Source organism: Eptesicus fuscus, chromosome 22 (genome assembly GCF_027574615.1).
Source record: "Eptesicus fuscus isolate TK198812 chromosome 22, DD_ASM_mEF_20220401, whole genome shotgun sequence".
NCBI lineage: Eukaryota > Metazoa > Chordata > Mammalia > Chiroptera > Vespertilionidae > Eptesicus > Eptesicus fuscus.
In genome coordinates, this window is record NC_072494.1 from 1,204,762 (window position 1) to 1,230,635 (window position 25,874).

Genomic DNA, 25,874 nt, shown 5'->3' on the forward strand with positions numbered 1-25,874 from the left:
TCTCGTCTCCTCTCCCCGCCGGCTCCGCTGAGGCCGGCACCTTTCCTCCCCCCGTAGGGTCTCCCTTCTGGCTTTTTAAAAAATGTTTTTTATTTTATTCATTTATTTTTTTATTTTTTTTTTATTTCAGAGAGGAGGGGAGAGGAGAGAGGGAAACATCAATGATGAGAGACTCACGGATCGGCTGCCTCCTGCACGCCCCACACTGGGGATCGAGCCTGCAACCCGGGCCTGTGCCCTGACCAGAATGGAACCCTGACCTCCTGGCTCCTAGGTGGACGCTCAGCCCCTGAGCCAGGCCGGCCGGCTCCCTTCTGGCTCTTGATGCGTAACCTGCCCGAGCTCTAAGCTCACCGCCATTCCCAGAAGACGCTCACTGACTGTCCCACGATGAAGGGCTGCCGCCTGGACAGCACACGGCAGGTGCGTTCTGAGCCCAGGGTTTTGGGAGCGCGGCGTCTGGGTCCGGCCTCTGTCCCCTGCCCCCGCCCCACGTGGGACGCGTCTTGGCTGGGGCTGCAGGAATCCGGCCCCACAGCAGGGCGCTCTGGGAACGCAGGGGAGAGAGCAGGACTGGCCGCTCTTGTGTAACCCACACGAGTGTCGGCATCTGTTGCCAAACACGGAGCGAGAAGCCGCCCCAGCGGGTCCTCCCGGCCGTCCCGGCACAGGCGGCGGAGCCCCAGGAGCGGCGGCGGCGGGGACAGGATGCTCGGGCCCGCGGCCCTGGGAAGGTGAGGGGCCGGGCCAGGGACCCCCTGTGCACAGGGGGGCTGTGTTTGAAAGAAAGCAAATGCTTGGAGGCCGCTTTGCTCATGACTCCATAGAGCTCCCCGTCAGAGGGCAGCGCCGGGGAGCCTCGCAGGAGCCGCCGCTCCCACGGGGGCACGTGGGTCTCCCTGCCAGGTGTCTGCCGTTCTCGGGAAGCCAACAGTCAACAGCTAACTTCCCGGCCAGTATGATTGAGAGACGAGGCTTGGTTTCCCTGCCAGCCACTGGCTCTCGGGAGAGCGGAGGGTCTGGCCCGGATTGGGGGCAGGTGGGGGGCGGGGTCTGGCCCAGCACCGGGAGCCTGAGCCACGGCCTGTCTGCCTGCAGGGTCTGGTCCGGCCTGCTCCTCGGACTGGGCGTCCTGTGCCCGGGGGGCTCACCGTGCGGCATCTCGACCCACATAGAAATAGGTGAGTGCCGGGGCAGGTCGGGCGGCGGCGTGAGGGACGCCAGATCTGTCAGGAAGGGGGTGTGGGGCCTGGTGTCCTGCCGCGCCGGCCGCCCACCAGGAGCGGAGAGGCCAGGGCCCAGGGCTCCCGGCTTGCGGGCTGTCGGTGGGCTTGGAGGAGAGGTAGGAAGCCGGGGGGGTCTTGGAGCTTCTGTGGGGGAGAGTGAGGAGCTGGGGGCGCCAGAGGCTCCGGGAGAGAGGGGTGGGGCGCAGTGCGGGGTGTGAGGAATGGTTCCCAGGTGCGAGCCCATGTGAAGTACACGTGTGGGTCCCCGGGTCCGGTGGCTTTAAAGGGGGTCGGCTTCAGGCCCGGCCGGCGTGGCTCAGTAGTTGAGCATCGATCTGGGAACCAGGAGGTCACGGGTTCGATTCCCGGTCAGGAAACATGCCCGGGTTGAGGGCTCAATCCCCAGTAGGGGGCGTGTGGGAGGCAGCCAATCAATGACTCTCTCTCATCATTGATGTTTCTCCCTCTCCCCCTCCCTTCCTCTCTGGAATTCATTGAGTATTTATATATGTTAAAGCAGGAGGGAGTCGGCCTCCTTAATGAACGGTACAGTTCTAGGAAAGTGAAATGGCTGAAACGATAGAAGTGCGCCAACATCAAGGGGAGTTCTCACGGCTTTAATCCTCGGAGCCTAACGAGTAACAAGAGGGATGAAATCCAAACGCCAACAGTCATCCTGGCCGGCCTTCCTCCCGCAGGTGCCAAGCAAAGGCCCTCACGGGGAATACACGTTAACAGCATGAGACAGGTTAAATATGTATAAATGTGTTCACGTGAGCGTACGTAAGGCAGCTCCTAGCCTGCGACGTGGAAGACGTGTTACGTAAAAGGGAGCTGTAAGCTCACTCAGTGACGAGGTCGGAAGGTCTCGTGAAGATGGCGTCTGCGTTTCCTCGCCTCGCAGCGGCGGGTGGGGAGGGCGGACATGGGTGTCAGCGCATCAGAATCCGCCGCATCCAGGGGTTTGAGTCCGTCAATCGCAGAATCCTGGCCCAGGCTACCCGTGTGGGCCGTGCCCGCCCGTGGCTCTTACCGCACCGATGTCCACAGCAGTGGCTGTTTTCTTGTATGAATTTAAAAATTGGATGTGGCCCTCGCCGGTGTGGCTCAGTGGATAGAGCGTCGGCCTGCGGACCACAGGGTCACGCGTTCGGTTCCAGTCAAGGGCACGTAGCTCAGTTGCAGGCTCCTCCCCGGCCCGGGCCCTGGTTGGGGCTCGTTCAGGAGGCAACCCATCGATGTGTTTCTCTCTGTCTCTCCCTCTCTCCTCCCCTCTCCCTAAAAGCCAATGGGAAAACGTCCTCGGGGAGGACTAACAACAACAACACAGAAAGCCTGGAGGTGACTCACGGAGAAACAAGGCCTGAGTCACCTCGGGCGTCTCCACAGGAACGTTGAGTCTGAGGAGGTTCGGGTGTGGTGTCCCCTGTGGGCGTGCGGGCGGGCAGGTGGCCTCTGAGACTGGTTGTCCGAGTAAAGTGATGAGGACACCTGGGCTCCGGCTCAGCCCGGTGCGGCCGGCATCGCCTCTCCGCGTGGGCTTGTTCATCTACGGGGTGTGACGATGGGATGGCTCTGGGGTGGGATGGCTCTGGGGTGGGATGGCTCTAGGACAGTGGGATGGCTCTGGGGTGGGATGGCTCTAGGACGGTGGGATGGCTCTAGGACGGTGGGATGGCTCTGGGGTGGGATGGCTCTAGGGTGGGATGGCTCTGGGGTGGGATGGCTCTAGGACGGTGGTGGGATGGCTCTGGGGTGGGATGGCTCTGGGGTGGGATGGCTCTAGGATGGGATGGCTCTGGGGTGGGATGGCTCTGGGGTGGGATGGCTCTAGGACGATGGGATGGCTCTGGGGTGGGATGGCTCTGGGGTGGGATGGCTCTAGGATGATGGGATGGCTCTGGGGTGGGATGGCTCTGGGGTGGGATGGCTCTAGGGTGGGATGGCTCTAGGGTGGGATGGCTCTAGGACGATGGGATGGCTCTGGGGTGGGATGGCTCTGGGGTGGGATGGCTCTGGGGTGGGATGGCTCTAGGACGATGGGATGGCTCTAGGACGATGGGATGGCTCTAGGGTGGGATGGTTCTAGGGTGGGATGGCTCTAGGACGATGGGATGGCTCTGGGGTGGGATGGCTCTAGGATGGGATGGCTCTGGGGTGGGATGGCTCTGGGGTGGGATGGCTCTAGGATGGGATGGCTCTGGGGTGGGATGGCTCTAGGACGATGGGATGGCTCTGGGGTGGGATGGCTCTAGGACGGTGGGATGGCTCTGGGGTGGGATGGCTCTGGGGTGGGATGGCTCTAGGATGATGGGATGGCTCTGGGGTGGGATGGCTCTGGGGTGGGATGGCTCTGGGGTGGGATGGCTCTAGGACGATGGGATGGCTCTAGGACGGTGGGATGGCTCTAGGGTGGGATGGCTCTGGGGTGGGATGGCTCTAGGACGATGGGATGGCTCTAGGGTGGGATGGCTCTAGGATGGGATGGCTCTAGGGTGGGATGGCTCTAGGATGGGATGGCTCTGGGGTGGGATGGCTCTGGGGTGGGATGGCTCTAGGACGATGGGATGGCTCTAGGATGGTGGGATGGCTCTGGGGTGGGATGGCTCTAGGACAGGCTGACTTCTGTTTGCTGAGCTCCTGCCAGGTGCCAGCCATCGCGCTCGCCGCAGCGTTTATTTCCTCGAGTTCTCCCGTGGCCTGGCAGGTGGGCCTCACTTCCTCCCCCACAGGAGGGGGCTGAGGCCTCAGCGGCTAGCTTAGTGGGGCTGGTGGAGCAGGAAATGTAAATCATCATGCAGACGTGGGGTATCGTTCTGATATTTATATTAACTTATATCACAAGAACAGCGCACGACTCTGACTATGGCTGATGAAAACAAGTGAGAGCAAACTTAATGTTCACTTCCCACTACTTCACAGTTATAACCATAAAATTATGTTTTCCTTTTCTTTTTAAATATATGTTTTTATTGATTTCAGAGAGGAAGGGAGAAAGAGAGAGAGAAACATCAATGATGAGAGAGAATCATGGACCGGCTGCCTCCTGCACACCCCCTACTGGGTTTCAAGCCCACAACCCGGGCATGTGCCCTGACTGGGCATCGAACCGTGACCTCCTGGTTCCTGGGTGGAAATTTACCCACTGAGCCATGCCAGTCGGGTTATATTTTATTTTTAAAATGATGTCTGGGGCGTCTGTTTTCAGCATGTGGTTGAACTTGATCGATGTGTGTGTCTATTTCTCAGGACACAGAGCTCTGGAGTTTCTCCACCTTCAGGATGGAGGCATCAACTACAGACAGGTATCGTCTGATCTTCCTCTTCTTCCAGGCGCCAACGGTCCTAGCAGACTTAAACCGTGGCTTTCAGAGCCATTTCCCTCTCTTTATGAACCGTTAGGAATATTCTGGGCTAAAGGCACATGTCCCCAGCACTGGTGCTGACGCACACGGCCATCTCACTGGCAATCCCTGAGGCCCGCGTGCTCACCCCTCCCTTTAATTCACAGAGGCCCTTTATAGTGACACCTCCATTCCCTTCAAACATGGGGGGTTGGTTTATTATTTTGTCTCCATCTGTGGGGACCTGCAGAGTCTCCTCCCTCCCACAGCCTGCTCTCCGGGGCGGGTGGGACGCGGCTCACTGGTCCAGTTTGGTGCGATGCCGCAGAGGGCGTGGCCGGGGCGCCGGCGGGCGCACAGGCGGATCCCCACGGGCCAGGCCGCGACCGCTCGGCCAGCCTGCGCGTTCCAGGTCCGCGTCGGGCTGGCTCTGGGTTTTCTTTGGGTAAAACACCCGGCGGTGCCTGCCCTTTAAAGACTTGCGCTGACCAGATGGATAGGGAGCAGGGCACGAAGCGGAGACACCGGGGCAGCAATGGACGAGACCGAGGACCACGGGTGCCTCCCGTCCTGGTCGCTCTTTCTGAGGAAGAAATGGGATGTGGCCTGTGAACCGGGAGCCGGAGCAGGTGTGACCTGGCCCCGCCCACCGCCCGGAACAGGTTTCCTCTCCCGATTGGGAAACGGGTAACTCACTGCAGGCAAAGCAATCCTGATAACAACGCTGACCTTTCGCTTTATGGTTCCAGGCGTTTTTCTGCATTTATTAGTACTTTTCCCCCAAAAATGATTACACTCGACACATCCTATATAATAAAACCCTAATGTGCAAATCGACCGAACAGTCGAACGGCTGGTCGCTATGACGTGCACTGACCACCAGGGGGGCAGATGCTCAACACAGGACCTGCCCCCTGGTGGTCAGCGCTCTCCCACAGCGGGGAGCACCGCTCAGCCAGGAGCCGGGCTCATGCCTCCGCTGCAGGCGGGTCGTAAGGCGCAAGGGGTCCTGGACTGCGAGAGGGATGTCTGCCTGCCAGCTTAGGGGGTCCTGGACTGCGAGAGGGATGTCTGCCTGCCAGCTTAGGGGGTCCTGGACTGCGAGAGGGATGTCTGCCTGCCAGCTTAGGGGGTCCTGGGCTGCGAGAGGGATGTCTGCCTGCCAGCTTAGGGGGTCCTGGACTGCGAGAGGGATGTCTGCCTGCCAGCTTAGGGGGTCCTGGACTGCGAGAGGGATGTCTGCCTGCCAGCTTAGGGGGTCCTGGACTGCGAGAGGGATGTCTGCCTGCCAGCTTAGGGGGTCCTGGACTGCGAGAGGGCGCAGGCCAGGCTGAGGGACACTCCTCCCCCAGTGCACGAATTTTGTGCATTGGGCCTCTAGTTATTTTATAACTTTTTGCATTTACTGTAGCAGATATCTCTCCACGTCCCTGGAGACCTTCCGAATAATTTTAACAGCTACTCGTCTTCCTGTTGCCCGAAGTGCACCATAGTGTGTTCAACCAGCTCCTCGGTTTACTCTTCATTTGGAATGAAGGGAGCCCGGAGGCAGTTGAAATAGACGAGTAATTCTCGAGTGCCCTTTACCTGGTCTCCCCAGCCACGGGAGCGTGCGTGGCTGCCTCTCCGACCTCCCCCTGCGCATTGATTTTCCCTCACGTGGCCTGATGACCCTGAACTCTCGTGGTGTGATTCCCGGAAGCCAGGCCATTGCCCTGTGCCCGCAGCGTGATCCTCTCGTTCAGGAAATCGACGCTGCAGTAACACGGCTGCCCACGCCCCCGGCCTCCGCCCGGCTCCTCGGGGGCCTCGGGGCTCCCGCCGGGGTTCCAGGGCCTGGGCCTCGTCTGTGCTCAGGGGTGGGTTCCGGGGACAGACCCTCCCTCGTCGTCAGCGACCTTGTCTTGTTGGAAAAGGGCAGTCGGGTAACTGTCAGACCTCCTGCCGGCTGGGCCTGCTGGCTCCCTGCCATTCGCTTCTGCTGCGGGTGTTTTGGGCGGGAAGATGGTAACACATCGAGGCGATGCGAGATTCTTCCCGTGGCATCTTATGGGCAGGCACACAGGGCTGGCGGGCGCCATCTGGGGTAATCATTTTTGTTGCCATGGTTGCATTTTTAGTCCTAAATTTCCATTCGCCCGGCGAGGCTCAGGGGTTGAGCATGGACCTATGAACCAGGAGGTCAGGGTTCGATTCCCCGTCAGGGCACAGGCCCGGGTTGTGGGCTTGATCCCCAGTGGGGGGCGTGCAGGAGGCAGCCGGTCCATGACTCTCTCTCATCACTGATGTTTCTCTCTCTCCCTCTCCCTTCCTCTCTGAAGTCAATAAAAACTACATTTTTTTTTAAGGGAAGCAGGTGTCCTTAACCCTCCCCCAGCCCCCAGCCCAGCCACCCTCTGCAGCACAGGCCGCGCAGCCCGAGAGCCGGGAGCATCTCGCCGTCCGGGGGGAGAGCTGTGGGCGCCCGCTCCGCTCCTGGGGACGGAGAGGAAGGAGATGCCGTCCCGTCCCCTCGGGGCGATGTGCTTCCACAGGAGAGAGCCGGCGCTGCAGGCTGGGGCAGTCGCGTGGGATTCCACGTGAATTTCATTTTCACCGCCACCCCGTGTCCCGCCTCCATCTGCCCCCCGCCCCCGCCCCCTGACCTCTGCTCCCGCCGCAGCTGCTGCTGGAGCACCGGGACGCGTACCAGGCGGGGACCGTGTTTCCCGACGCCTTCTACCCGGGCATCTGCCAGAGAGGTGAGGGGTGCCCTCCCCGCGTCCCCCACCTGCTCAGGAGGGAGCCCTGGGGTTAAAAATCAACCCGCGGTCGGTCACGATTCCCACGCGTGTTGTCACGCTTCCCACGCGTGTTGTCACGTTTCCCACGCGTGTTGTCACGTTTCCCACGCGTGTTGTCACGTTTCCCACGCGTGTTGTCACGTTTCCCACGCGCTGGCCCTGGGCCTAGTTCAGGGCTGCGTTCCCGTGAGTTGGGGTCCCTTGCCTTTCCGCTCTTCCTTCTAGAGGCTTCCTTGGGGCCCACAGGAGAGCCCACAGGTGGAGGGGCAGGTGGAGGGGGGCGGTGGAGGGGGACAGGTGGAGGGGGCAGGTGGAGGGGGGCAGGTGGAGGGGGACAGGTGGAGGGGGGCGGTGGAGGGGTGGGTGGGTGGAGGGAGGCGGTGGAGGAGGTGGTGGAGGGGTGGGTGGAGGGGTGGGTGGTGGGGGGGGGGGGGGGGCGCGGGGGCCTCCTGTCTCTCCGGCGGACCCCGAGCCCTCGCTCTGTCTCCCAGGGCGCTTTCACGAGGTGTCGGAGAGCACCCACTGGACCCCCTTCCTCAACGCCAGCGTCCACTACGTCCGGGAGCACTACCCCCCGCCCTGGGGGAAGGTGGGGCCCTCTCCTTCACCTCCTGGCCCCCCCTTCCCCCGGCCTGCGAGGGTCACGGCCCTCGGCCCTCAACGCCAAGCACAGCCCGGGACCAGCAGACGCTGGTTAACACGTGAAATCATGTTGAGGTTTGGGGTCACGGGTCGTATTGCTCGGACACTAGTTCACCGGGAAGCACTTGAAACACGGCACAGGGTCCCTTTTGGTAACCAGACACGGGTTTCTGTTGTTGATCCTCACACCCGAGGATATTTCCCATTGATTTTCAGAGAGAGTGGAAGGGAGGGGGAGGGGGGAGACAGAGAGACACATGACCGGTTGCCTCCTGCACGCACCCTGACCGGGGCCGGGGGACCTGCAGCAAGGTACGTGCCCTTGACCAGAATCGAACCCGGGACCCTTCAGTCCGTGGGCCGGCGCGCTATCCACTGAGCAACACCGGCCAGGGCTAGACATGGATTTTCCATTAAGTGTCAGTAATGGAAATGAATTCATACTTATTTTTATTTTTATTTAAATCTTTTTAAAATATATATATATATTATTGATTTTTTACACAGAGGAAGGGAGAGGGATGGAGAGTTAGAAACATCGATCAGCTGCCTCCTGCACACCCCCTACTGGGGATATGCCCGCAACCAAGGTACATGCCCTTGACCGGAATCGAACCCGGGACCCCTCAGTCCGCAGGCCGACACTCTATCCACCGAGCCACACCGGTTTCGGCTGAATCTCTTTGTTGAAAGTACACTACATATGTCCCCCTGTACCCAGTGACCCCCTGAGTTCACACTCACTCAAACGCCCCACGGGTGTCGTGGGAGCCCAGGCTCAAGGCGGGTGTGTTTGGGGCAGGACACGGAGAAGCTGGTGGCCTTCCTGTTCGGCGTCACGTCCCACATGGTGGCCGACGTCAGCTGGCACAGCCTGGGCATCGAGCAGGGCTTCCTGAGGACCATGGCGGCCGTGAGTGCCCGTCCCGTCCCGTCCGCGCCTTCCCGGTGACCCCGCCACCGAGGTCACGGAGGGCCCCCCACCCCCAGGGAAAGGGACACGTCCGACCGCTCACATCGTGCGGGAATAGCCTTCGTGCCCAACGTGTAGTTAGTAGATTTCCTCTTTTTAAAAAATAAATGTGTGTTGATTCCAGAGAGGAAGGGAGGAGGAGAGAGAGAAACATCCATGATGAGAGAATCATGGACCGGCTGCCTCCTGCACGCCCCCCACTGGGGATCGAGCCCACAACCCGGGCCTGTGCCCTGACCGGGAATCGAACCGTGACCTCCTGGTTCCTAGGTCGATGCTCAGCCACTGAGCCCCGCCGGCCGGTTATTTGGGGCTTTTTTCCTTTTGACTTCCTGTGTGGAATGCCGCATTCCCAAGGGGGCACCGTGACCTCACCGGGCGCCTCGGCCTCTGGAGCCCCGGGGCCTCCATCAAGGTCGCAGGATTCTGTGAGGGGCGGCGTGAGGACTCGGTGGAGACGTGCGGCCGTCTGACCAGGCGCACGGGCCCCAGAGCTTTATCTGACAGCTCAGTGCCAGCGTCCCTCCTCCAGCAGATAATAGTGAAACCAGTGCTTCCCGGGACCCTGAGCCCGGCCGCCCGCCCCCGGGGACGGAGCCGGCTGCTCGGTGACGCCTGAGACGCTGGTTCTCTGCTCCTCAGATGGACTTCCACGGCTCCTACTCCGAGGCGCATCCGGCTGGAGATTTTGGTAAGTTTACTCTCATGGCCGAGGTTTCTTTTGCGGTAGATTTCATGTGTAATGAAGTCACTATTTAAAAGTGTATTTTAAAATATGTTTTTATTGATGTCAGAGTGGAAGGGAGAGAGAGAGAAACATCAATGATGAGAGAGAATCATGGGTCGGCTGCCTCCTGCACGCCCCCCACTGGGGATCGAGCCCTCAACCCGGGCCTGTGCCCTGGCCGGGAATCGAACCCTGACCTCCTGGTTCATAGGTCGACCCTCAACCCCTGAGCCACGCCGGCCGGGCTGTCTATATATGTTGTTTTTATCATATCTCGCCAGCAGCACATGCTGACTACTTTCTGCTTTAATGTGTGGTTCACCGAGCGCATGGACATACCTCACTCGGCAGCCGTGCACTTCCCAACAGTTGTGAACATGTGTGTTTTTGGAAAGAAAAACAATACCACGTTTTATTGACTTGTGTTGTAGCTTTAGAAACACTGCACTCTCACGTCAGATGGGGTTCATGGCCTCGTGTCTGCTGACACCCCGCTCTGCGGCGGTGGAGGCCGTCTCCTCTGTGGGCGGTTACCTGTGACCATCCCAGCGGACGGTGAGCGGTGGGTCTGACGGAACGCCGGCCCATCTTCCTTAGAGCGAACGCACTTGGTTACGGGGTCCCTGTGCCCCTCAGGTCACGTTTCACTCGCTAAGATTTTAAAAGATCAACTGCCACAAAGACATGCCTGCACCGAAAACAGCAAACAGAAGCGTGTAACTAACAGTTGGGCAGAAGCGTGTGACAGTTGAGCAGAAGCATGTAACCGAGCGCTCGCGGTTCGGGTTGTGCGAACCCGTGTGGGCGGCGCCGCCCGTGTCCCTGACGTGTCCGTGTTGGCCCCGCAGGCGGAGACGTGCTGAGCCAGTTCGAGTTTAACTTCAATTACCTGGCGCGGCACTGGTGAGCGCGGGCCTCCGGGAGCGCTGGGGGTGCCCGCGGGACCCTGGGCGTGGGGGCGTGGAGAGCGGGGCTGCGGGACAGACGGCCGAGGCAGCTCTGTCCGGTCTGTGGGGTGCAGCCAAGAGGAAGGAGCCCTCCCCACCCCGTTTCCTTCTCACCGGGCACCTCGCGGTCCCGAGGGGTTGCCTAGGATCGCCCCCGGGGATGGCTGCGTTTCTCCCGCCGTGTTCTATCCATGAGCTTGAACGGACGTTGTTAGGAACATTCAGGTGTCAAACCCGACCCCTCCCGGCACGCCGAGCCTGGGCCACCGCCGTGGCCTCCATCTCCCGTGGCGCCGTGGCCCCGCGGCGGCCTGGCCGGATGCGGCGGCGGCCACGCCCTGTCACACGGCTTTTCCCTCTGGAGGCTGACGAAGTCGTGGGAGGTGGCGGAGTCTGTCCCCCAGGCCCAGCCCCGGAGGGTGGAGGCCTGGGTGGGGAGGACGCCCGCAGACCAAAGAGAAGGGAGGGCAGGGGGCGTGGCAGGGGCCCTGGCCCGGCTGCCTCGGCACGAAGGGCGCCCAGGACCGCGGGTCACGCGGGTGGCCCGAGGCCAGCTGGCCCGGCGCCCGGGGGAGGCGGGGACACACGGGGCATCTGCCCGCGTCGGACGCCCATTGCCGCCTCTCAGTGTCCATTGGGTTTGGCCTTTGGAAAATGTTCACTTTCTTGCTGGGCTGGTGATTGACATAGGAAAATATTTTTGTTGTTTTAAAAAAACCTAGCCCTTTAAGCTGTTTTTAGTGGAAGGACCGTCCTGGGTTCTTGTGAAAATAGAAACTGGGCCTCACAGATCCTTCCTCGCAGACACGCCGGTTCACGGCTGCGGCTTCCGTCTGGAGAGCTGGGGTCTCGGAGAGGAAGCTGGGGGCCCGGTACCGAGCTGAGGCGCTGCTCGTGGCCCCCGAAACAGCTCGTGTCTGTGGCCCGACAGTTCTCCCCACTTCTCACGGGGACGGGGAGCGGGGGCCGGGGCAGCCATTGTCGTACAACGGTGACCTTGAGGACATTTCAGCTGAAAAGGGAAAAGGCTGCCCGTTGCTCCTGGGACCCTGAACCCACAAAACCAAACACCCCTGCGCCCGGGGGGCCCCCCTCGCGCTCTGGGCCGCATACGTGTTAGGTGACGGCTCCGGGGTCTGTTCCCGGCGCTGGGCCGGCCCGGTGTGTGGAGGGACCGCCCGCAGCCGCCGAGGCGGTGGGACCAGGCACCGCCCGCAGGCCCTCTGGTGGCGGCAGCCGCGTCACCTCTGCCATCGTCTTCGCCTTCCGAGTCCCACACGCGCCCTGATGCTGACACCCCCCAGGTACGTGCCGGTCGAGGACCTGCTGGGCATCTACAGGAAGCTCTACGGCAGGGACGCCATCACCAAGCACGCCATCGTCGAGTGCTCCTACCTCCAGTTCTTGGAGATGTAAGTGCGGCCGGAGAGACGCGCAGGAGCGTCCCGGGGGCCCTGTGTCCGTCCCGGTGACTCTGTGTCCGTCCCGGTGACTCTGTGTCCGTCCCGGTGACTCTGTGTCCGTCCCGGTGACCCTGTGTCCGTCCCGGTGACTCTGTGTCCGTCCCAGGGACCCTGTGTTCGTCCCGGTGACTCTGTGTCCGTCCTGGTGACTCTGTGTCCGTCCTGGTGACTCTGTGTTCGTCCCGGTGACTCTGTGTCCGTCCTGGTGACTCTGTGTCCGTCCCGGTGACTCTGTGTTCGTCCCGGTGACTCTGTGTTCGTCCCGGTGACTCTGTGTCTGTCCCGGTGACTCTGTGTCCATCTGGGGGGCCCTGTGTCCGTCCCGGTGACCCTGTGTTCGTCCCGGTGACTCTGTGTCCGTCCCGGTGACTCTGTGTCCGTCCCGGTGACTCTGTGTCCGTCTGGGGGGCCCTGTGTCCGTCCCGGTGACTCTGTGTCCGTCCCGGTGACTCTGTGTCCGTCCCGGTGACTCTGTGTCCGTCCCGGTGACTCTGTGTCCATCCCGGTGACCCTGTGTCTGTCCCGGTGACTCTGTGTCCATCTGGGGGGCCCTATGTCCGTCCCGGTGACTCTGTGTCCGTCTGGGGGGCCCTGTGTCCATCCCGGTGACTCTGTGTCCGTCCTGGAGGCCCTGTGTCCGTCCCGGTGACTCTGTGTCCGTCTGGGGAGCCCTGTGTCCGTCCCGGTGACCCTGTGTCCGTCCCGGTGACTCTGTGTCCGTCTGGGGGGCCCTGTGTCCGTCCCGGTGACTCTGTGTCCGTCTGGGGAGCCCTGTGTCCGTCCCGGTGACTCTGTGTCCGTCTGGGGGGCCCTGTGTCCGTCTGGGGGGCTCTGTGTCCATCTGGGGAGCCCTGTGTCCGTCCCGGTGACTCTGTGTCCGTCCCGGTGACCCTGTGTCCGTCCCGGTGACCCTGTGTCTGTCCCGGTGACTCTGTGTCCATCTGGGGGGCCCTGTGTCCATCCCGGTGACTCTGTGTCCATCCCGGTGACCCTGTGTCTGTCCCGGTGACCCTGTGTCCGTCCCGGTGACTCTGTGTCCGTCCCGGTGACTCTGTGTCCATCCCGGTGACCCTGTGTCTGTCCCGGTGACTCTGTGTCTGTCCCGGTGACTCTGTGTCCATCTGGGGGGCCCTGTGTCCGTCCCGGTGACTCTGTGTCCGTCCCGGTGACTCTGTGTCCGTCCCGGTGACCCTGTGTCCGTCCCGGTGACTCTGTGTTCGTCCCGGTGACTCTGTGTCCGTCCCGGTGACCCTGTGTCCGTCCCGGTGACTCTGTGTCCGTCCCGGTGACCCTGTGTCTGTCCCGGTGACTCTGTGTCCGTCCCGGTGACCCTGTGTTCGTCCCGGTGACTCTGTGTCTGTCCCGGTGACTCTGTGTCCGTCTGGGGGGCCCTGTGTCCGTCCCGGTGACTCTGTGTCTGTCCTGGTGACTCTGTGTTCGTCCCGGTGACTCTGTGTCCGTCCTGGTGACTCTGTGTTCGTTCCGGTGACTCTGTGTCCGTCTGGGGGGCCCTGTGTCCGTCCCGGTGACTCTGTGTCCGTCCCGGTGACTCTGTGTCCGTCTGGGGAGCCCTGTGTCCGTCCCGGTGATTCTGTGTCCGTCCCGGTGACTCTGTGTTCATCCCGGTGACTCTCTGTTCGTCCTGGTGACTCTGTGTCCGTCCCGGTGACTCTGTGTCTGTCCTGGTGACCCTGTGTTCGTCCCGGTGACTCTGTGTCCGTCCCGGTGACTCTGTGTCTGTCCTGGTGACTCTGTGTTCGTTCCGGTGACTCTGTGTCCGTCTGGGGGGCCCTGTGTCCATCTGGGGGGCCCTGTATCCGTCCCGGTGACTCTGTGTCCGTCCCGGTGACTCTGTGTTCGTCCCGGTGACTCTGTGTCCGTCCCGGTGACCCTGTGTCCGTCCCGGTGACTCTGTGTCCATCTGGGGGGCCCTGTGTCCGTCTGGGGGGCTCTGTGTCCGTCTGGGGGGCTCTGTGTCCGTCTGGGGAGCCCTGTGTCCGTCCCGGTGACTGTGTCCGTCCTGGAGGCCCTGTGTCTGCAGGGTTTGGTGGGTGGGTTTAGCGGGTTCAGGGTGGTCACATGATAGCTGACATGCTGACGCAGCTCTTTCTTCATTATCCGCTTCGTTCTGTGTGGAGCCACAGCTCACGTCACGCTCACTGCTGTGCTGCAGGTACGGCGAGGTGATGGCCGTCTCCAAGGTACAGCCTCCCTCCCCGAAACCGCCGCGCGAGGCTCTGCGGGCCGGGCCGCGCCCGCTGCCGTCTCACCCTCGTGTCCCCCCAGCTCTACCCCACCTACTCCCGGAAGTCCCCGTTCCTGGTGGAGCAGTTCCAGGACTATTTCCTCGGGGGCCTGGACGACATGGCCTTCTGGTCCACCAACATCTACCGCCTCACCAGCCACATGCTGGCCCACGGGACCCGGTGAGCGCCTGTCCTCCCCACCCGCCCGCGGCGTCCCCTGACCTCGCATTTCCTGTGCGCACACTCCTGTGCTCCCTGAGCTCCGCCGCCGCCTCCGTGAATGGGCAGGCGGGGTCCACCCACGGGGCTGCTGGGAGGGGCGGGAGGGGCCCAGCCACTCGGCGCTGCTGTCGGAAGGGAGTTTAGTTTGACGGGCAGGGTTCGAACCCGTGGCCACGAGGGGATGGCCTGCACGTGTCTGTTTTATAAAGTTCATGTGGCTCACGTGGTTGAGCGTTGACCTATGACCCAGGAGGTCACAGTTTGATTCCCGGTCAGGGCACATGCCCGGTTGCAGGCTCCATCTCCAGTGTGGGGCGTGCAGGAGGCAGCCGGTCCATGATTCTCTCTCATCACCGATGTTTCTATCTCTCTCTCCCTCTCCCTTCCTCTCTCTGAAATAAAACCAACAACAAAAACAAAACAAAGATTTTTAAAAAGCAGACCTTAGGCATCTGAGCGGGTTCCTGGGCTCAGGGCAGCTCAGCGGTGCAGGGCAGGGAGGGCGGCTGTGGGCCTGGGTAGCTGTGGGGGCCCCTCAGGCGCTCCCCCTCCGCCTGGAGGAGGCCTGACCCCTGGCTGCCCCGCAGGGACTGCAGCCTGCCCGAGAACCCGCTGTTCATCACCTGCGGCGGCCAGCGGACCGGCCCCCAGGGGTAAGTGTCCCCGCCTGGCTCCGAGCGCCATGCTCACCGAGGGTGTGCACAGACATGAAGGTGAGAATTGTAGACAGACAGACAGAGGCCAGGTGTGCCCTCCCAGCCGGTGGGTTTAGAGCGGAGTCACGGAGCGGGCTGTGCATGAGTAAGGCACTCAGTAAGGCCCACGCCAGTCTGCTGCTCAGTCACCATCACGTGGGAGCGAGTGGTGTTAGTGAATCCGCTACTGTTGTCATCACTCGTAACCTTGACCCAGGCCTCACCCTTACCCTTGACCCAGGCCTCACCCTTAATCTTGACCCAGACCTCACCCTTACCCTTGACCCTGGCCTCACCCTTACCCTTGACCCAGGCCTCACCCTTAACCTTGACCCAGGCCTCACCCTTACCCTTGACCCAGACCTCACCCTTAACCTTGACCCAGACCTCACCCTTAACCTTGACCCAGGCCTCACCCTTAATCTTGACCCAGGCCTCACCCTTAACTTTGACCCAGGCCTCACCCTTAACCTTGACCCAGACTTCACCCTTACCCTTGACCCAGGGTTCCATTCGGGACAAGGGCATGTACCTCGGTTGCAGGCTCCTCCCCGGCCCGGGCCCCGGTTCCTCTCACATCGCTGTTTCTGTCTCTCCCTCTCCCTCTCCCTAAAACCAATGGGAAAACTCCCTTGGGGAGGAGTCAAGCCGAGACATGGGCTGGGAGCCTGTGGCTAACTCGGCGGCGTTGTTCACCTCAGTGGTTTCCCGGGCCTGCTCCTCTCTCAGCAGCTCCCACGCGCAGAAGAGCGACTTCCACCGGAACCTGACTGCCTCCCTCACCACGGACGCCGTCAGGCACATAAACTACACGGCGAGGGGCGCCGTCTTCAGCGTGGACTCCTGGACCTCGGTGAGGAGCGCCTGCTGTTTGTGGAGAGAGGACCCCCGGCCCTGCCCTGGGCGTCACGGGCTGTGTGACGCGCCCTGAGAGTCACTCGTGCGTGCCAGGCCCCCGACCCTCGGCCTCCAGTCTGGTCTGTGCCAGAGCCGCAGGCGGGAGGGCGAGGCGCGGGCGGGAGGGCGAGCCGGGCGGGAGGGCGAGCTGGGCGGGAGGGCCGCTGGCCGGGGGGATGGACAGAGGCCCCACGCGGCGGCTCTGGCTGCCTGGGCCCTCGTTCGGCCTCGGCCTCCCTTGGGCGCGCTCAGTTGTTCCCGGAACTGGGGAGGGTCCAGCGTGGTCCCTCCAGGCTCCCGTCTGCTCTGTCGGCAGGGCCCACGCTGGGGGCTGCTGTGCCCACTCACACAGCGGGCCTCCCCATCGCCACGACTCTCGTTCCAGGACTCGCTGTCCTTCATGTACCAGACGCTGGAGAGGAACCTGCGGACGCTCTTCACGGGAAGCTCCCGGCGGCCGCGGAAGCACCTGGCCAGCCCCCTGGCGTCGTACTTCCTGTCCTGTCCCTACGCGAGGCTGGGCTGGTGGGTGCGCCTGTGTCCGGCTCCGTGGCCCTGTCCCTGTCGTTGGACCGATAGAATGAGCCCCTATTGCCCTGTCCATTCGTCCTCGTCAGCGTTGCCTTGGTTACGTGGTTGTGACGCTAAGACGTCTCCTTCACGTCGGTCAGGACGCGTGTACGAACCTCAGGGAGTTGCCCCACGCAAAGGGCTGGAGCGCACGGGTGCTGTCGGGTCCGTGTGCGCGGGGACAGGCGGTCACAGGTTTGGGGAGTGACGGCGTCAGAAGCGCAGACCGTGGAGTGGTGACGGGAACAGTGTAGCTTCTATTTTTAAAAAAATATATTTTTATTGATTTCAGAGAGGAAGGGAGGGAGAGAGAAACATCAGTGATGAGAGAGAATCACTGATCGGCTGCCTCCTGCACTCCCCACACTGGGAATCGAGCCCCCAACCTGGGCCTGTGCCCTGACCGGGAATCAAACCCTGACCGGGAATCGAACCCTGACCTCCTGGTTCATAGGTCGACGCTCAACCCCTGAGCCACACCGGCCGGGCAACAGCATAGCTGTTAGCAGACACCAGGCGGGCTCTCTCGTCCCCGCAGGGCGATGACCTCGGCCGACCTCAACCAGGACGGGCACGGTGACCTGGTGGTGGGCGCCCCGGGCTACAGCCGCCCCGGCCACGTGCACGTGGGGCGCGTGTACCTCATTTATGGCAACGACCTGGGCCTGCCCCCCCTCGACCTGGACCTGGAGGCCGAGGCCCATGGGGTCCTGGAGGGCTCCCAGGTGAGGCGCGCTCCCGCAGGGCGCTCCTCGGGCAGGTCCCGGGGGAGGGCTGGGCTTTGGTTCTTTGGCGTTCACACGGGCCCAGGGATTTCCAGACCTTTCCATCCTGTGCTGCCCCATCTTCCTGTAGCTGGGTCAGAGCACCCGGCTGCGTGCCGCGGGCGCTGCGGGTGTTGCGTGTGGGCGCCGCGGCTGTCTCGGGCTGTCTGAGCCGAGGCTGAGCCCAGGGCTCGCTGCCCCTCAGCCCGCAGGCCGCTTCGGCTCCGCCCTGGCCGTGCTGGACTTCAACAGGGACGGGCTGCCCGACCTGGCCGTGGGCGCCCCCTCCACGGGCTCGGAGCAGCTCACCTACAAGGTAAGGCCGGGGGTGGGGTGGAGGGGGGGATGGAGGGATGGATGGATGGATGGATGGGGGGCCGAGCCCCTGGCAGCAGCAGACGGTCAGACGAGCCGGCCCAGCGTCTGGGTGGGTGACCTGGGGCGCCCCCTTCGGTCCCTGACGAGGCCTCGGGTCCCTGGCGCGCCTGCTCCTGCCTCCTGCCTCCTGCTTCCAGCCGATGCTTTGCCCCCCGAGGTGAGGGGTGGGGAAGGTGACAAAGTCCAGGCCATGGGGCTCCTGTGGGGCTCAGACCCGCCCGGCCAGGCTGCTCCCGCCGGCCCAGCCCTCCCCTCCCGGGTGCTGCCGTCCTAACTGCTGGGCCTCGCACACGGGGCGGGGTCCTCGCATCCCGCCGAGCGGACCCTGGGCCGGCGGAGCCAAGGCCGGCTGCTCCGGGGCTGGAACAGCCTCGTGGGAGGGAAACGCCAGGCGACCGTCGCCCCCGCAGCGGGCCAGGCCGCGGTCCCCACGGGAGCCTGCCCGGTCCTCCGCTCTCGCCCCGCCCTCACGGCGCCGGCTCGTCCTCGCCAGGGCGCGGTGTACGTCTACTTCGGCTCCAGGAGAGGAAAACTGTCTCAGGCCCCCGACGTCACCGTCTCCTGCCGGGTATGTGGCCCTCGGCCGGGGGGCCCTGGGGCGGGCATCCCCCCGCCGGGTGAGGACACGTGGCCTCGTTCCCCAGGACACGTACTGCAACCTGGGCTGGCGGCTCCTGGCGGCCGACGTGGACGGAGACGGCGCGCCCGACCTGGTGCTGGGCTCCCCCTTCGCGCCGGGCGGCGGGAAGCAGCGGGGCATGGTGGCCGCCTTTCACTCCGGCCCCCGCCGACGCCACGGAGGTAGTCCCTGCTCGGCCCCGGGCCTCTCCTCCTCACTCCACGTCCTCCCCGTCGAGTCCCGCAGCCTCCCCTACAGGTGCTCTGGGGAGGGTACGCGGGGTCCCCGAGGACAGGGAGACCCGGCATCTGGGTCCAGGTCCAAGGCCAGCGGCTTAGCCTTCGTCTCCCAGGGACAGAGCAGGGACACCGCAGCGCCCGAGGCGGGCCTCTCTGTAGAGCGTCCCCGGCCGCGGCGTGAGCTGCTCTTCCTGCGGGACCTGCGAGCCCCTCTAACCCGGGACCTGGGACGGGTGGGGGGTGTCTGAGAGCTCTGGGAGAACCCGTCCGCCATGACCTAGAGAGGGCCGCCCGTCCTCCTCCCCGCCCGCCTCCCTCCCCCCCCCGGCCTCCCTCCTGGCCTCCCTCCCTCCCGGCCTCCCTCCCTCCCTCCCTCCCAGCCTCCCTCCCTCCCTCCCTCCCGGCCTCCCTCCCTCCCGGCCTCCCTCTCTCTCCCTCCCGGCCTCCCTCCCTCCTGGCCTCCCTCCCTCCCTCCCGGCCTCCCTCCCTCCCGGCCTCCCTCCCTCCCTCCCTCCCTCCCGGTCTCCCTCCCTCCCGGCCTCCCGGTAAAGCGAGGGGCTCCCTGTCCTGTGCAGACAAGCTGAACGTGGAGGCGGCCGACTGGCAGGTGAGGGGCGAGGAGGACTTCGCCTGGCTGGGCTACTCGCTCCACGCCGTCCACCTGGACAACAGGACGCTGCTGCTGGCGGGGAGCCCCACCTGGAAGAACAGCAGCAGGTGAGCCGGGCGCGGCCGGGCCCCTCGTCCCCTCGTGGGCTCGGGAGACGCTGAGGCTGGGCGAGGCCGCAGACGTGTGCTCGGGGCCAGGCTGCCCCTGCGAAGGGCCGCGGCCTCCGGCTCCGCGGGGCCGTTCTCTCGGCTCTGGGTGCCGCGCGGCGGGGCGGTGTCCCCAGGCCTCTCCCTGGCAGGCCCGGCCTGGCCTTCCCTCCCTGCCCTCCCGCTGTCCCTCCCTCCCGCAGGCATTAGGCCGCCCCCCCAACCACCTCGCTTACTTTTTGTTCATCCTCACCCGAGGACACGTCCCATTGAGCTTTAGAGAGAGTGGAAGGGACGGGGAGAGACATCGATGTGGGAGACACATCCATGGTTGCCTCCCGCACGCGCCCGACCAGGGCTGGGGCTGGAGCCGGCACCGACGGCGTCATTTTACCTCCATCTTCTCCGTAAAGACTCTGCCTCCACTCGGGTCACAGTCCGAGGAGCCGGGGGCCAGGGCTTCAACACATGGATTTGGGGGACAGAGGTCAGCCGTCCTGGCGGGCAGCCTGTCCTTGCTGTCCGTCGGGCAGGTGGGGGGCCTTGTATCAGAGGTCCCAACCCCGGGCCTCCCTCCCCGACGCCTGCTCTGAGCCTGTGGTCGCCCAGACGGACCAGGTGTGCAGGGGGACCTGGCGGGGGACCTGAGCACCTGGCCAGCTCCCCCCCGGGCCCCCCTGCGCCCCGTGTGCTCCCTTCCAGCCTGAGCCGCCTGTTCCACTCGCGGGACGAGAAGCAGAGCCTGGGCCGCGTGGACGGCTACTTCCCGCCCGGCCGCCAGAGCGCCTTCTCCATCACGGGCGACAAGGTAGGGCGCCCTCCCCCGGACGGGGCGCCCGGGAACGTTGTCCCAGCGGCCTTTGACTCCTGACCTTCCCTAGGCGATGGGGAAGCTGGGCACCTCCCTGTCCAGTGGCCACGTGATGGTGAACGGGACGCGGACGCCGGTGCTGCTGGTGGGCGCCCCCACGCACGGTAGGTCACGCGGACGGGAGCCGACGCGGGGCTGGGCGTCCCCTCGGCGCTTTACGTCCTGTGCCGTGTCGAGAGCCCGGCCCGAACGGTGTGGTTCGTTCCAGACGACGTGTCGAAGATGGCCTTCCTGACCATGACCTTGCACCAGGGCGGGGCCACCCGCATGTACCAGCTGAGCCCCGCCGCCCGGCCCGCCCTGCTCAGCACCTTCAGCGGAGACCGCCGCTTCTCGCGCTTCGGGGGCGTCCTGCACCTGAGCGATCTGGATGGGGACGGCTTAGGTAGCTCCTTCCAACAGGTCCCCGCTGGTCCCTCGGGCTCTGCCTCTCCACTGACCCCTGGTGGCCACGGCCGTGCGGTGCTGAGTCAGGTCCAACCGGCACCAGGTGTACGTACAGAGGGAGCGGCACCTTTCATTTTTCAATCAGCAATAAACCCAGCGGCTACGACACCGCCACTGCGCAACGCTGAGCGGCACCTTTTAAAAACACATTTTTATTGATTCCAGAGAGGAAGGGAGAGGGAGATAGAAACATCCATGATGACAGAGAATCATGGATCGGCTGCCTCCTGCACGCCCCCCTCTGGGGATCGAACCTGCAACCTGGGCATGTGCCCTGACCGGGAATCGAACCCTGACCTCCTGGTTCCTAGGTCGATGCTCAACCACTGAGCCACGCCGGCCGGGCTGAGCTGTATTTTTTTTATATGTACATGTATATGTATATGTATATGTATATGTATATGTATATGTATATGTATCTTTTTATTGATTCAGAGAGGAGGGGCGCGGGAGGGAGAGAAATATCAGTGAGACTGAGCTGTACCTTTTGAAGGTGGTGGCGGGTGATGACAGCTGTGGACGAGTGGTCGGCAGGAAACCGGGGCTCGGCTGCGTGACGTGGGCCTGGCGCCCATGGGCGGGTCCGGAGCGGGGGCAGTGGGCCGGGGGAGTGGGCGCTTCCCGCTGGTCTCCCTGTCACAGACGAGGTCCTCGTGGCCGCCCCCCTGCGGATCGCGGACATGACCTCGGGGCTCATCGGGGGAGAGGACGGCCGCGTCTACGTCTACAACGGCCGGCGCACCTTCTCCGGCGACATGACGGGCAAATGCAAGTCCTGGACGTCCCCGTGCCCAGAGGAGAAGGTAGTGTTCTCCGGCGGAGCGCGACCCGGGGGCCAGGCGGCTCTGCGGCCTTGCGGGATCACGTCCCCCTGGCCCACACCGCCTTGGCTGGAACCGAGTCCCGGTCAGGACACGGCCCTCGGCTGCGTTTTGTAGGCTCAGCCGCCTCGTTCTTGCCCCGCAGCATCTGCCCCGCAGCTCGCCCCTGGGACCTGGCACCCCGAATCCTGGTCACCTGGCCGCTGCCTGGCTCCGCCCACTGCGCCAGCTCCCCCCTCTGTGTCCTGGCCCACCGCCTTGTTTCCTGGGCCCACAGCTCTTGGCCATTCCTATTTTCCAATTTAAAAGTTATTTTTTAACTTAAAAATTAATGAAAGTTTGTTGTAAAAATTTACACAAAATGGTACAAAGGAAAATGAAAGGCCATCTACCCAGAGTTCCACTCGTCAGAGATAAGGCCTGAGAACCTCCTAGGATTTTTCCCTAGAACCTGATCTGTCGAATCCACATCAAAGCTACTGGCTCGGCGTCGGGCCCTTTACAGGGAGACAGGAGAGCACAGGCCTCCCAGCCAGCCACACTGTGCGCACCTCCCCCCGCTGGCCACACTGTGCGCACCTCCCCCCACCGGCCACACTGCGCGCACCTCCCCGGGCTGGCCACACTGCGCGCACCTCCCCCGGCTGGCCACACTGCGCGCACCTCCCCCCACCGGCCACACTGCGCGCACCTCCCCCCACTGGCCACACTGTGCGCACCTCCCCCCGCCGGCCACACTGCGCGCACCTCCCCGGGCTGGCCACACTGCGCGCACCTCCCCGGGCTGGCCACACTGTGTGCACCTCCCCCCGCCGGCCACACTGCGCGCACCTCCCCGGGCTGGCCACACTGCGCGCACCTCCCCCCGCCGGCCACACTGCGCGCACCTTCCCCGGCTGGCCACGCCGCGCTCCGCGCCCCACACAGCGCTGCCGCGTGTTTGCTTTACCTGCCAACGTCCAGCACGTTCCGGTGCCTCCCCAGCGTCTCACATGATATGTCTAGTGGTTGTCGTGTATTTTATCTGTAGATGAGCCCTAGTTCCTTTAGCCACTGTTATAATATTCACATTTAGACACTTCTACGCCTGTATTTTTCTTTTATAAGTATAGTTTTATTGATTTCAGAGAGGAAGGGAGAGGGAGAGAGAGAGAAACATCAATGATGAGAGAGCATCATGGATCGGCTGCCTCCTGCACCCCCCACCCCCGCCCCGCCCTGGGGATGGAGCCCGCAACCCAGGCCTGTGCCCTGACTGGGAATCGAACCGTGACCTCCTGGTTCATAGGTCATGCCAGCTGGGCCACACCTGTGTTTTTCTGGCCTGCAGTCCTCTGAGTGGGCCTCCTGGTGTCAGGGAGCACGCGTGTTTTAAGGCGCCTGCGGAATGGGAGGCGGCGCGTCGGGTAGAACTGGCTGAAAGCCCCGCGTGAACGTGGAACGCTGAGTCTCCCTTCCTCTCCATGTCTTTCAGGCCCAGCACGTCCTCGTTTCCCCGGAAGTAAGTACCGCAGGCGTGAGGGAAGCTGTGGGGCCCTGCCCCTCCTGGGAGCTGGTCCGCGTGGGGGCGCGTCTCCCAGGGCCCCTGTCACCCTTCTCTGCAGGCGAGCTCGCGGTTCGGGAGCGGCCTGGTCACCGTGCGGTCCAAGGACAAGGTGGGGCCAGGGCTGGGCTCCGGCTGGGGTTTGGGGATGGCCTCGTTCAGACGGGATTTTGTTTTTACTTGGGAAAGAGAGGAGCACCCCTCACCTCACACACAGCCCCCCCACCCCACCCCGGGGGAGAGCTCCACAGGACAGGGGGCTCACAGCTCCGTCCCTTCAGTGGCCGGGGAGCGCGGGGCTGAGGGCAGGGAGCAGAATCAGGGCGAGGTCCCACCTGAGCTGCTTCTGCTGCCTCTGGTGGGCTGGGCAGGGCACGGGCTGGGGCAGGGCACGGGCTGGGTGAGGAGCGGTCCCTCTGGGCCCCAGGAGGGCAAGGCAGCCGAGGTCCCGGCCCATGTCTCCAGGGTCCTGTGATGACAAGCGTGCTCTGTTTCCCCAGAACCAAGTGGTCGTGGCCGCGGGAAGGAGTTCTCTGGGGGCCCGACTGGCCGGGGCGCTTCACGTCTACAGCCTGGACTCGGACTAAAGCCCTGCCGTGTGCCCCCGCCCCGTGGACTGCGGGAGAACCTGCTGGCAGGAGGTGAGGCTCCTGGGCGTGGAGACACGTGCAGCCAGACTGTCTGGAAACGAAACGGCACGTCCGACCGCGCCCCCAGCACGCGGCATCGTGGGCACCGCCGCTCACTCCTGCCCAAGGTGACCCCTAAGACAGCACGTGGGCACCCGGCACATGGGAAACTAACGCACGGCGGCCGGTGGATTAAATGCTCACCGCGGTGATTCTGAATGGAAATGCCGTCTGGGGTTTTACTCACTAACACACATCTGCACTTAGAAGTTTAACTCAAAATCACCTTTATCTCAAGCCATCAGCACACATTCCCTCCCACATCCTGGCAGTTTCTGGTTCACATGTTTTTGCCATGTTTGTCTGTGCAACAGCGTTCTTCAGGGCGAAGGGGCGGGACTGCTTGGGGCCTAACAACCAGCTGTGACGGGAGGAGCGGGGTGAACGCGGGCTCCACCCGTTAGACCGCCTCCACGGGGTCACGCACGTGAACCCGAAGCTTACACTGGGTTACACACGGCAGCCCCCCAAACGGACCTGCACAGCTCGGGCACCTCAGCAGGACAGCCTCTCGGTGGTGCAGCGGGCGGGGCCTTCCTCCGAGGCGGCCTCCCAACGGCGCCCGGGGCCTGGCGCATCCTCAGCGCAGGCCTGCTCACTGCCTCCCGTCGCCGCGCGTTCGGTGTTCTAGCACCTTCTTCCACAGAATCATTGGCGCTCGGCCCATTTCAGCTCAGAGCTGAGCGTCCGTGCCGGCACAGGCTGTGACCGCTGGGGGTCAGCGTGAGGGGCACCGCGGTCTCCGGGCCGCTGAACCCCGACACCGGGCTCCCCGCCCAGGAGCCCCTTTCCCAGCCCTGTGAGGTAGGTGCACCATTCCCCTCTTACCCGGGACACGACGCGTCAGAAAGCCCCCTCCCCAAAGCCACGAGCACACCCCGGAAGGAAGCACCCATCGGTTCTACGCCTGGTCACAGACCGAATTCTGCTCTGGCGGCCAGCTCCCTGCACAGCGGAGGGCTGACCTGTTAGAGGAACAGGCCACGCCGGGCGCAGAGCCCTGACCGCGAGGCCCGAGCCTCTGCCCACGGGCGACCGCAGGGCTCTCGGCCACGGCAGAGGGGAGCGCGAGAAACTTCACTGCCTTTCACGTCAGCTGGGAGACAGCAGTTTATTCCGTCACCAAGTCACGTACAGGGGCCTGAGCCGCCGCCGCCCAGTGTCCTCCGGGGTCGGGGCCCAGAGCACGGGGTGCCTGTGACGCCCCCCCACGCTGCCTGCAGGGCTGCCCTGGATGAGGGCTAGGTTAGGGCTAGGGTGAGGATTAGGGGAATGGTTTAAGGCACAGGAGCTGAGCCACTGGGCGGAGGAGCTGAGATGGCCCAGCACGGGTGCTGGTGAAGAGGGGAGGCTGTCACTGTTTTGAGGGACACAGGACTGGGGATCTGGGCTCCCCTGGTGGGGGGCTATGCTGGCCTCCAGATCGGGGTGGCGCCCTAGAAAGCACGTTTTAAACACCCATCCAGGAGGTGAGGAGCAGGTCCCGGAATCGCTGAAAACATGGGGCCGGGAAGGCTGGAGCGGGTGGGGAGGCTCGAGGTCGCCTCCCCCCGGGCACTGGAATGTGGTGAATGTTGGCTCAGGCCCAGGCAGGATGGGACCTGAGAGGTGAGGCGGACTGTCCTTAGGGCGGCTGCCTTACGCTCTGGGCAGAGGGCTAGGGCACAAGACGAAGGTCAGGGCTAGGGCTAGGTCTAGGGTAAAGTCGAGGCCCAGGGCTAATGTTAGGGGATCCCTGCCTTGAACCTCCAGAGACAGAAAAGATGAGGCATCGAGGACGGCAGCTCTGAGGCGAACAGCCATCAGCCGCCTGCTCTGACCAGCGCTCTGACCCGCGCTCTGGTTGAAAGCGTAGGGGACGGCAGAGCCAGCGTGTCTCCCCTCCTGCAGCCTGGGGGCGCCCCACCCCCACTCCCACCCCCACCAGGAACCACCAAGCAGCGAAGAGCCAGGAACTGAGGAAATTCTTTTCAGCTCTACTTCCCAAGGCATAGTTACAGCCAAGCACAGCA

General features: G+C 63.6%; 1 protein-coding gene across 3 annotated transcripts; it reads left to right on the top strand.

Moving 5' to 3' along the window:
- Nucleotides 1–586: 586 nt before the first annotated feature.
- GPLD1 (glycosylphosphatidylinositol specific phospholipase D1) lies at nt 587–24,021 on the top strand. 3 transcript variants are annotated; one of them, XM_054712002.1, is made up of 26 exons: nt 588–734; nt 1,099–1,181; nt 4,476–4,531; nt 7,233–7,311; nt 7,845–7,942; nt 8,798–8,908; nt 9,611–9,659; nt 10,544–10,598; nt 11,947–12,054; nt 14,279–14,306; nt 14,392–14,531; nt 15,161–15,226; nt 15,998–16,121; nt 16,551–16,690; nt 17,274–17,460; nt 17,705–17,815; nt 18,371–18,445; nt 18,522–18,678; nt 19,311–19,452; nt 20,194–20,299; nt 20,373–20,466; nt 20,571–20,747; nt 21,452–21,612; nt 23,105–23,131; nt 23,235–23,285; nt 23,674–24,021. In XM_054712002.1, exons 1-26 carry the CDS (start codon nt 709–711, stop codon nt 23,758–23,760), a joined length of 2,538 nt encoding a protein of 845 aa, XP_054567977.1. In that variant the 5' UTR covers nt 588–708; the 3' UTR covers nt 23,761–24,021. The 3 variants fall into 3 exon arrangements, with proteins under 3 accessions (XP_054567979.1, XP_054567977.1, XP_054567978.1); XM_054712003.1 differs by having other exon boundaries at nt 16,001–16,121; XM_054712004.1 differs by lacking the exon at nt 23,235–23,285 and having other exon boundaries at nt 587–734.
- The last annotated feature ends 1,853 nt before the right edge of the window (nt 24,022–25,874 follow it).

Bases quoted from the DNA above. Each gene is read 5' to 3' on its own strand.
- GPLD1 (XM_054712002.1), top strand. From the start codon at position 709: ATGCTCGGGCCCGCGGCCCTGGGAAG. The intron at 14,532-15,160 runs GTGAGCGCCTGT...GCTGCCCCGCAG, and splicing joins ATGCTGGCCCACGGGACCCG to GGACTGCAGCCTGCCCGAGA. The intron at 16,691-17,273 runs GTGGGTGCGCCT...TCGTCCCCGCAG, and splicing joins CCCTACGCGAGGCTGGGCTG to GGCGATGACCTCGGCCGACC.